Here is an 11,396-nt window from a genome sequence, read left to right as displayed (position 1 = left end):
GGTGACAACCTGAGATGGAGGAAACGCCCCTCTGCAGTCATCACCCAGCTTGATGCCTTCTCTCCGCCAGTTACCTCTGTGTCCTTCCTGCTGGGAGGAAATCCCAACTTCCTAGGGGATTTGAAAACACAGAAAAGACCCAGTGCCCATCCGTGTTTCTGTGTTATCACCAGAAATAATCCCCAGTTTGGGGCCTGTGGGGCTCTCTGTGTGGTGGTAACAAACCAAAGACCAAGATATAGCAAGGGCAAATGCTGGAGTGAGAGGGTCCTCCTCTCAGGAGGCCATGTGCCTCCATCAGCCTTGCTGTTGCAAGCGGGCTCCACAGGCCTGTATATTCCACCTCCCCTGAGAGCTTGTTAGATGCAGATTCTCTGGTCCACCGCATAGCTGCCGAGTCAGAATCTGCATTTTAACAAGATGTGGAGACCCTCCAATCATAGGGTCTTAACCTGGCATCAATGTAGCTGGGTAGCTGCTGAAGCAGCCTTTCAAAAATGTCACCTGTGCATCCCAATCCTTACAAAGTTTCACAGGAGATCTAATGCAGAGCCGGGGCATCCCTGTGACAATTTTCCTGAGGTGGCCCTGTGCTGGGCTGCATATCTGGGGCTTTGGCCAGACGGGTCAGGCTGTGCTGTCTGTTCCTAAAACACATAGATAGGAAGGTACTGACATCAGACCAGGCCTTGAGATATGGTCTCATGGCCCCTTCCCAGCACACAGGCCTTCTTTCTCAGAAGGCCCGGAAGTCTCATTCCAAATTTGGGAGACAAAGGACTAGAAAAAGTATAAATAAAGAGAGTTTCCTCCATATTGGGGGGCCCAGAATTTGAAAGACACATTTTTCTCTGGGCCTCCACAGAATTTAATAATAAAATGTACCTCTTGCAGTCAGCGCTGCAGTTCGGCCTCTGCTCCGGCAGGGTGCTGTAACTGTAGTCGCTGGCCATGGAAGTTGGCACTGCAGTTCAGCCTTTGCTTCAGTAGGGTGCTGTAGCTGTAGTCAGCTGGCCAGCTTAATAAAGGGTCTTAAATTTAAATTCTTAGTTGGTGGTCTATCTCGCTGAGAGAACCCAAAGCATTCGGAGGCCCCAGCGAGATCCCCGACAGGGGTGAGAGGGACCCCTTATTTAGGGCAGGAGGCTCTCCCCCAGCAGGGGTGTGAGGGACCCCCAATTTAAGGCAGGAGGCTCTCCCTCATTTATTGCCAGGCATGCAGCGAGACACCCCACATCCCTGTGGGCAACAACTACCAAGGAGGCCTCCAGTCTCTGTCCCGGGTCCCAAGGAGCCAGAGGAGACTCCACCCAAAACTTTCAATTCAGAAACCAAGCCACCTGGACTCTTGAGAGAGGTAAGGAAGACCGGTCATTAATCTGGAATTGGGACATCCCACGGAAGGACCTATACGGAGGGCTGGACTCAGCGGTACTCCTGGTCCTTACCTGCGGCCACGATGGTAGCCGGGGTCCTTGGTTCGTGTGGCTTTAGGCTGCACCGGGTTTGTCTGTCTGGTGTTTGTTGTCTGGTGTTTGTTGTCTTTGTTCTTTGTTGTCTTTGTCTTTGTCAAAATGGGTTAGGGTCAGTCATCTTCATTGACCCTCTATCAATCAGGCCCACTCCAAGTGAGTGGAAGGGGAGCTTGATCACCTCCCGGGAAGCCATGGAGCTCCATTAGGCAATTAGTCAGGAATTGGTTGGATTGCTTAAACTCTAAATAAACATTTGGTAGAAGTCAAAAACTTGGACTGTCTGGTGTATGAATGTAAGTGTAAGTGTCTATATGAAGCAAAAGCTACTTTGTGCTGTCTGGATGTACACATAAGAGTATTTGTTATTCTTTCTGTTGTTTGTTTAAAGATAGGGCAAACTGTGCTTTAAGGGGAAGAAAGTAGAGAACTTTTAATTGCTTTTCCCTAATGTATAATTTTGCTGTGTTAGGTTAACATTTTAGAAGTCTAGGGTTAATTTAAAGGTATAAGGTTGCAACCCAAAGAAGTTTAAACAAAGGCTTATTAGTTTAAGATTAGTACATTTTCTTATAACCTGTATAGGGTGAGGGAGAGGGACTGCTGTATTTTTATCATGTGGTCCCGAGACCTACGGCTTGCCTGCCCTTCCTGATATTTTTACAATATGACTCTGTTGGGGACAGCATCCGCTCTAACTGGGGGAGGAAGAGAGCTGAAAACTGCTCTAGCGCGGGTGTGAAATGGGGTAGTAGTGGTAGGATTCACTAGATAGGGTGGTAGGCTCTCAGCCTGCTGAGAAGGAGGAGCCCTAGGCTGGGGAACAGGGGGATAGTCAGACAGGTCAAAAGTGGTAAAGGAGGAGAGGAATTTGAGCCTCTGGGGCTTAGAGTAGAGAATGAAAAATCTAGGAGAGAGAGCAGCTAAGGAAATGGTTAATGCAGAAAAGAGGAGGGCTGTCGGCCAGGAAAGCAGATCAGAAGTTTTGTTGATTTTTACTTATCTGAACTGTGCTGGATTCAAGGCCGAAAGCTGCTACTGAGCACAGTAAGTTTTTCTCTGCCCCGTTTTGTTCTCTTTAACCCTTCCAACATTAAATTAGACTAATACAATCTAAGAAATACTGGCTATTTACTTTATAGTAATCATTAAAGGATTGAGGTTTCTAAGAATAAGGAATTACTGAGTAGAAGGTCTGAGGCATAGTTATGCATTTTTAAAGGACATAGAAAGAAGGTTTAAAGGATAATTTAAAAGTATAAAATTTAGAAAGGTTGTGTATGTGATAAGAAGGAGAAAAGAAATATGGAAAGGAAATTAACCAAATGGTACAGGACAGTAAGCCAGAGAGAGTAAATAGTAATGCCAACGTACTTAGAGGGGACTAATAAAAGAAATACAACAGTTACTATTTTGTTATTACTCTGGAGAGTCCTTAAAAAGGACTGACAAGGAAAATCAGAAGATCATAAGGCAGGTCAGTGGCTTTTTCTCCTTATATAATTCCTCCGAAATTTGGCACTGCTAAATAAATCATGGCAATACATTTCTTTGCATAAATTCAATAAAACCGGTTTCCAATAGTGGTTTTAATAATTAGAAACTTTGACTGGAGTAACATATTTTAAAGAGCCCTGTCTGAGCTCTGAAGACTTGAAGCCAATAAGAGTGACATGGAGAAAGTCTGGTATCCTGCTTGGGAGCCCTGAAAATAGCTGGCGCTGGCATCAGGCCATGCCCTACCATCACTGGCTGTTGGTCAGAGTAGAAGGGGAGCATGGAACCCCCATGCACTCTGGGCCAAGATGAGTAGGAGGGCTGCTGAGAAGGGCCTTGAAGCAAGGAAAATGAGCAGCAGATACTGCAAGCAGGCCAGATGGCAGCTGGATGGCTTGGCTTCCTGGCCCTATGGAGCACATTAAGATTCAATCATAGGCTTGGCAATGCAGCCTGCTGATGAGTGGGGCCCAGCAGGCCTCCAGCTGTCACAGGTCAGCTAAAGAGGAGCCACCTGTGTCTCCCCCACTCCTGCTTCCTCCTCCACGCTAGGGCTAGGGCACCAGACACAAGCCAAGCCCCTCACAGCTGGCCTGCTGGTTCCTGCCAGGGTTCCCTCTCAGCCCCCAGGGCCATAGTCATCAACTGTCACTAAATAATGAATATTGCTGAACTCTCGGTGTGAACCCGTTGGTCCACATCTGGCGGCCTCTTTTAAGAGCGACACCTGCAAGCCACATGCCCTGGAAAGGCAGGGTGAGGAGAGTCACCAGTTCCGCAGTTGGGGTGTCACCCTGGCTCTCCTAGTCCTTGCAATGCGACCTCAGGAGAGCTGCCTGGCCTCTCGGGATCTCATTTGCAAAACGAAGGGCAAGAAACTCACAGTTTGGAAGAAGGTTTATTTATTTAACGAGAGAGAGTGAGAGAGAGAGAGAGAGAGAGAGAGAGAGAGAGGAACATCGATTTGTTGTTCCTCTTATTTATGCGTCTGTTGGTTGATTCTTATATGAGCCCTGACTGGGGATCCGCCCTGCAACCCTGGTGTGCGTGGAGGACCTTCTAACCAACTGAGCTACCCGGCCAGGGTACCACACTGCAGCCAGTAAATCAGGGAAGTTAATAAGGGCCTGGAGAAGTTAAAGGGATAAAACAATGGAGAGAATGGAAAAATGAAGGAAAAGGAATTTGTGGATATTTTTCAGTATCTTTTAAATGGAATAAATAATATGCATAGCAAAAAAAAAAATTCAATCATAAGATTCCAGCAAAGGTAGTCGGTTACCATTCTTGTTATGTTTATGCAAACAATCAGGCCAAATTGAATACAGTAAATAAATTAGTATTTTAATAAACAGAGGGGTAATTTTAAGGAGAAAAACTCTATTTCAATAGAGGATATTAAAACTGAAATGTTTTCTTTCCCTCCCACCAGACCATTTGTTATAGTTTGTCTCCGCCAGGTCACAAGCCCACCACTTTCTCTGCCCAGGCCTCATCGTCCCTCTGACAGACAGCAAGGATCCCTTGGCTCTGAGAGAAACTTCTGACCCTCGTCAGCTCGAAGCAGTTACAGAAGAAATCCAACAACCATTTTCCCTGAAAGAATTCAGAGCCAGGATCCTTGAGGTAATATAGTAGGCAGTTAGACAGACATGAGCAGAGCAAGGACGATGGGCCGAGTGGCACAGACTCCCCAGAAGCAAGAGGGAACTAGGCTGCAGACGAAGCTGCCCAAGAGGCTGCCCTAAAACCAGTGGGGCCTTTACAGGTTCTAGTGACTCTTCCAGACCCTGAACTACTCATCTCACCAGTTTACTCAAGTTCTTTCAGGTTTTACATTCTACCTAGAAAGCAGACCAGAAGCACGTCCGAGATAATCTGCCTGTATCCGGTTCATCCCTTCCAACCTGGTGACTCTGTTTGGGTAAAGAAATTTTCCAGCCAAGGACCGACTCCTGCCTGGAAAGGACCACCCCCACGGCAACCAAGGTCGACAGGATCCTGACATGGCTTCATCACACCATGCTTAAGACAGCACAGGCAAAATAATAAGTTCAGGACTCAGTGGGTCCTCATTCCAGGCCCTTATCTTATAAACAGTCCCACTGACTTTATTCGGCAAAGAATTAATTCTATAGTCCTCAGCGGTCAATATAACTCCCTCCCCAATAATAACCCAGAAGAGTCAATGATTTGACTCATGTACATAAAAACAGTGGGGAATGTGCTGGGCTGCATAAGTGGCGCTTTGGACCGATGGGTCATGCTGTGCTGTTTGTTCCTAAAGCACATAGATAGGAAGGTACTGACATCAGGCCAGGCCTTGAGATATGGTCTCATGGCCCCTTCCCAGCACACAGGCCTTCTTTCTCAGAAAGCCCAGATGTCTTGTTCCAAATTTGGGAGACAAAGGACTAGAAAAAGTATAAATAAAGAGAGTTTCCTCCATATTGGGGGGCCCAAAATTTGAAAGACACATTTTTCTCTGGGCCTCCACAGAATTTAATAGTAAAATGTAACTTTTGCAGTCAGCGTTGCAATTCGGCCTCTGCTCCGGCAGGGTGCTGTAACTAGTCACTGGCCATGGAAGTTGGCAATGCAGTTCAGCCTTTCCTTCGGCAGGGTGCTGTAGATGTAGTCAGCTGGCCAGCTTAATAAAGGCTCTTAAATTTAAATTCTTAGTTGGTTTTCTATCTCACTGAGTAAACCCATAACAGCCCAAGATCTCTTGCTCTGAAGGGAAAAGTCAAATGTGCCCTGACAGTTGAAAATGACCAGGAACTTGATGCCCCAGGCCAGTGCTTTACTAGGCACATGTCTGTGCATGTGTAAGTGTGTGTGTATGTGTGTGTGTTGTCATAGGCTTCAGGAGTTTCCAAGGAACAAAAATACAGAGTAAAGGTAAACTCAAAGGGGCAACAGGGTTGGAAAAAATGAGGGGAATGTCTTGGGCCCTGACCCCGCCCTGGCCCACATGAACAGGGGGGTTATCTTGTCCCAGCAAGAGGCTCAGCACACAGGGAGGAGGGAGAGCACATCCCACCAGTCTGGACAGAGGTGTCTGGGAGCCTTACTGGACATAGCGCTCTTCTCTCAGAGAAAGGGACGGAGCAGGCAGCAGTCCCCATGGAGTTCCCTGTAGCTTCTGCCCTCATAGGACGTGTCCCCTTGCTGGGGCTCCTGCTGGCCGGTAAGGAGGGGACATTCCCTGGGAACGGAAGGGAGGTTGGGAGTCAGAGACTGGCCAAGATCTCCTGCGGAGTACAGCATTCTGTGAGGGAAGGAAGGGCTTCCCTTTGGACTTCAGTGAAAAGACAGGTGTGCAGAGTAGGATGAGAGAGGGAGCTCAGCAACAGGAACATCTGATCATGTGGAAGTGGTGAGAGGTAGGAAAACCTCAATTGTGGTTCATTTGCTAAGTTATTGTTCACTGAGTATTAAATTTTGACAACTGACCACAGTCATGACAATTTATTTCAGATGATACCAGAATCATTTTAACCAGGGGTGGTAAAAATTTTCCCCACCACCAGCTACAAATATGGGAAAATACAACATGGGACGTGGACAAGACTGGGAACACTCATCCACTCACCAACAGGTGTTTGCAGCCTATTGCAGGCACTGGGGGCACAAGATCACAAAATCCCCTGCCCATATGCAGCTCACATTACATGGGGAGAAAGGAAACAAGAAGAAATCTACTTGTGACTACAGGTACCCACAAGTGCCCTGAAGCGCACAGCAGAGACAGGTCAGAGAGTGAAGATAGAGGGTCTTTAGAGGACGTGGTCAGGGAAGGACCTCCAAGAAGGCCACCGAGTGTCAACAGGGATCTGAGGGAAGTAAGGAGGACAGCCACACAGACAGCTGGGAAATAGAATTGAAAACAAGAAGCTTAGGTTCCCAGGTGCTGAAGCCATTGTGGCCATGTTGTTTACCTTGACAAAGGAGATGCCCACATGAACTCACATGAAGACTAAGGCTGAGAGATGAAGAGAAATGCCTCATCTCTCCATCCCAATAAATAGATCAAAATACTGATCAATTTCTCTCTTCCCTTCTAGTCTTCCTCTTAACCTACTGGATCCCGCCCACCACTGCTGGATTTGCTATTGTCTCGACCATTGCATTTGAAGGGGAGGATGTGATTCTAAGTCTCCGCAATATGCCTCCCGATGTTATAAAGATTATTTGGTACAGGGAAATAGAGATGAAGTGCCATAATTTCATTGCATCTCGTGCATGGTATTCCAGTGAATATCTAACAGGTCCCAAATACAGTGGTCGAGAGGAAATAAACCTTGACGGATCCCTGATCATAAGAAACGTCACTGTGAGGGACCAAGGAGTTTACATCGTAGTAGCCGTCCTTCCAATGTCACGAAGAGTAAGAGGATTTGGATGGCTCAGTGTATACCGTGAGTGACTGCTCTCTGACCTCTAGGTGTTGGGTGGGGTGAATTCTACTTTACACACAGGACTGCCAGTCCTGGACTCTCCTCCATCCCCCTCTGCATCATGTCCCAAGCTGGGTTTGGGAATTTAGTTCAGGACACATGCAGTGGAGACAATCATCCTAAGGTCAGAGTTCCTTTCCCAGATTCCAGCCCCACAGACATTCACCACATATAGAAGGAGCAATTTGATGGGAGTGAGTAAGCAGAGGGAGACCAGTCTCAGTCCAGATCCCTGGGCTCCTTTCCCTGATCATGTCCCTGAGATAGAACCTGCAGGGTTCTGTAAGGACCTGGCCTGAGGGTCTCTCTTGGTTCTTCACAGTGAAACTCAGCTTGGGCAGCCCCTCTCCAGGCCCCTGCCACAATGTCCTGACTGCAGAGTCATTGGGGAGCCTGTGTCAGGTTCGGTTTTGCCTTCTGTGAAGGGCTGAGTGAAAGCAACATTTTCCCATGAGCCAGAGTCACAAGGCTCTTAATCTGGTCACCATTTGGGGCTGAACCCTCCTTCACCTGACACTGTGTGTGGAGAGTACAACTGGACGAGCTCCCCAGATTATTTTCTGACTGTTCTGGGGGACTTAGGAGAGTCTAGAGAAAGATCCGTGTCCCAAGGGAGGAACAGGAGAAAACATGCTCCTGGCAGCAGCTCATCCACAAGATATCAGCCCAGGGGATTCCCTAGTGAAGTCCATCAATAACAAATGCCTCTTATTTGAACAGCTTTCCTTCCAAATATTTATGTCAGATACTGTGAATATTTTATGATTAGTACATGGTCCGCCTATCAGTCAAATATTCATTTTGCTTCACTGAGGGGAAAGTGAGGCATAGGGAGATACAGTTCCTAAGCAGAATCCCAAAGACCATGAGAAATTGAACTGAGTCACTTGAGGTCTATCTGCAGCCATAGCCCCATCTTTTCCTCCAATCTCAGTGGCCTTTTTAGATGTCTTTGGATCCCTAGATCAATCATTGGTTCATATCCTTCCTACTTAGGCGTCTTCAGCTCAGAGGGGTAGATTTGGTCTAGGGAGTGATGGTAAATTTAGAATTAATTAATTTTTACTGTGGAAACAAATTACACTCAGAGCAATCAGAGTCAGGGCTGATATCTTTGAGGAAGGAGCATAGCCCCCGGTCTCAAGCCCACACTCAGTCATTCTCACCCTCTATTTCTTCACAGGGACACTGAGTGGGCCCACACTCCTAGCCAGCAACACCACAGTTACAGAGAATGAGGAAGCTGTGGTCCTGACCTGCTACACAGATGAGAGCTCCATCAACTGGTTATTCAATGCTATGAATCTTCCGCTCAGGGAGAGGATGGAGCTATCCCAGGACCACAGAACCGTCACCATAGACCCTGTCAGGAGAGAGGATGCTGGGATCTACCAGTGCAAAGTCTCCCAACCCTTCTTCTCCACTACAAGTTCACCTGTAGTGTTAGATGTCAAGTACTAGTGATCCTCCTCCCCTCCCCTATGTTCTTAAACTAAAATAAAGAAAATGCAGCTATTATATTTCTTGTGGTAGTGGAAATTGCTTAGAAGACTTGCTTTGAATCAATAAATACTAAGAAATGTGAGCTAGCATTGTCATTATTGTTGACGTAATGTAACATTCCACATTGGATCCCATCTCTGGTTGGTTCCATTTGCACCATCTCCACAATGGAGGGGACACCATGTGCTTCACAGGAGGGGCAGTTATTGTGTAATGACCCGCATGACTAATACATAAGCTGATAGGAACATGAACTCTCTCACATTTCCAGGGAGACCTGTGGAGGGCACCTGCACACTGCTGATGATGGGAATAGACAAGAGAACACCTATGTGAGATGCAACAGAGAACTTTGTCTTCCCCAAAGCTACTAATGCCCTCTGGAGTATTCTTAAGTTTGTGGCAATAGACTTATTTGCATAAGTTCAGTAGCACCCTGTCGTCTTTGTTGATAGAATAGAATTGGAAACTTTGGTAATATAAGAGATGCTTAGCAATATCTTAGTTCAAACTTATGCCCACAGAATTATATACGACCTCACCTACATGGAGCTATTTTTGACCTGTTGAAGACTCATAATCTGTTTGAGAGGAGGGCATCACCCAAAGCTAGAGAGACTACAGGTGAAGTGTGAGGGTGAGGCTGCCTAATCTCAAGAGGCTGTTAAATCTCCCATTTCAGGTTTCATAGAAAAACCTGCATCAGAGCAAAGTAGAACATGAATGTCATTCCTCTGCACTTAGGTCACTAATCAGAAACCAGCCATGTTGGAGGATGTAGAATACTCTTCTTCCTTGGAGATGAAGTTTGATCAAAGGGAAGGTGACTGTAGAGAGAAATGTAGTGTCTACATGGAAAACTCCAGAAGCACAGTCTTCTGGGAGATCAGATGCCATCTCTGTTCAGTCTCTCAACTAGTTGGCATCAATTTATAAATGGCTGGGAACTTGTACTTCTTTATAAATTGCAGGAATTGATGGCAATGCAAACTGGGACTTGGCTGAAAGGATTTAGTTGTGTTTGCCTACACTGTGCAGAAAGTAGCTGTGTTATGAACAAGAGGCCTCATTATTCCCTCAGAATCTTTAATTTTTCTTCCTGACTAGGATCCTCATCTCTAATTTTTTAGAATATTTCCTTTAGAAATAAATGTAACTTTAATTTGTACTTGCAGATTCTTTCTCTGTCCTTTTGAAATATACCTAAGTCTCCTTAAAAGCTTCTTGCCTCCTAGCTAGAGTGGCTCAGTGGTTGAGCATCAACCCAAGAACCAGGAGGTCATGGTTCAATTCCCAGTCAGGGCTCATAATGGCTTTCAGGCTTGATTCCCAGTAGGGGTGTGCAGGAAGCAGACAATCAATGATTCTCTTTCATCATTGATGTTTCTATGTCTCTCTCCTTCTTCCTTCCTCTCTCTGAAATCAATAGAAGTGTATTTTTAATAAACACAACTTCTTGTCAGTAATATGATTCTTAGAATATCTGCATAGAGGGTTTGGGTCAATTGTGTTAAAATGTAATTCTCCTGTTTTTTGTGTCTCAGTCTCTGAGGAAGTGTAGAAGCTCAACTTGGGTGGGGACATTTAAAACCAAGATGTAAAAAATCTTGCTTACCCTCACCAGCATGGCCAAGTTGGTTGGCACTTTCTCCCAAACACTTAAAGTTTGCATGTTTGTCTTAAGTGTTTCCCTCCACATCCTGCATGATTCAGCGTTCGGGTCTGGAAGAGGAGCCGCACACAAATGAAATAGAAAAGACACAAGATTATTTGGGAATATGGGGGACCAGGCGAGCAAGTCCAACTCAAGAAGAAGGACTTCCACTGTGCTCCAGCCTCACCAAGCTTTTTATAGTGAGAGGTAAACAAGGTTGTGGTAACCATAGTTACACAGTTCTTGTGAGTTTCACTTGTTTTGACAATGGTTAAACTTCCTGCACTTCCTCAGCCCATTAGCTTCCCAGAGAAAATCTAGGGAGTGTTATAAGGTCAAGCCTGATTATGCTAAGAGGACTGTGGCCTCTAAGCCAAGACTTGTTTGTGACTTTGCCAGCAGGTCAGTCCAAGGCTTAACCCTATATCAGTTTCCCACATCTCACCCTTTTTTTATTATTAAGCTACTATAACTTACACATCAAGAACAAAACTCTGGCTACTAAACAATAACAATGCCAATCCGTAACCAAAAACATTTTAAAACTTAATCATTACATTTCAAGAACAAAAAATGTCCCAATTTCAATGTCCAACAGTTCTGAGTCTAAGTTTCAATGTCCGACAGTTCCTTATGTGTACATGTCAGTAATGATATTTTAGTTCTGGATGGTGGACAAATGGTGGCAATGCAGGTCTGAACTTCTTTGGTTTGATCCTGGGCAACCTGCAGTGACGCACAGCTGCTGACTGCTAGCATGGCAAAACGTCATCAGTGTCTCCATCTCTGAACTGTCTTTCCTCTTGTCTT

At 45.8% G+C, this 11,396-nt stretch overlaps 1 protein-coding gene across 1 annotated transcript; it reads left to right on the top strand.

The window, feature by feature from the left end:
• The first annotated feature begins 6,095 nt into the window (after positions 1-6,095).
• Positions 6,096-8,890, top strand: LOC102419744 (carcinoembryonic antigen-related cell adhesion molecule 21-like). Its single transcript, XM_006100487.1, has 3 exons — positions 6,096-6,159; positions 7,037-7,390; positions 8,613-8,890. The coding sequence occupies exons 1-3, from the start codon at positions 6,096-6,098 to the stop codon at positions 8,888-8,890; spliced, it is 696 nt and encodes a 231-aa protein (XP_006100549.1).
• Positions 8,891-11,396: the final 2,506 nt, after the last annotated feature.

The sequence above is a fragment of the Myotis lucifugus genome, unplaced genomic scaffold, assembly GCF_000147115.1.
Source record: "Myotis lucifugus unplaced genomic scaffold, Myoluc2.0 scaffold_314, whole genome shotgun sequence".
Lineage (NCBI taxonomy): Eukaryota > Metazoa > Chordata > Mammalia > Chiroptera > Vespertilionidae > Myotis > Myotis lucifugus.
This window is presented reverse-complemented; position numbering and strand designations above follow the sequence as displayed.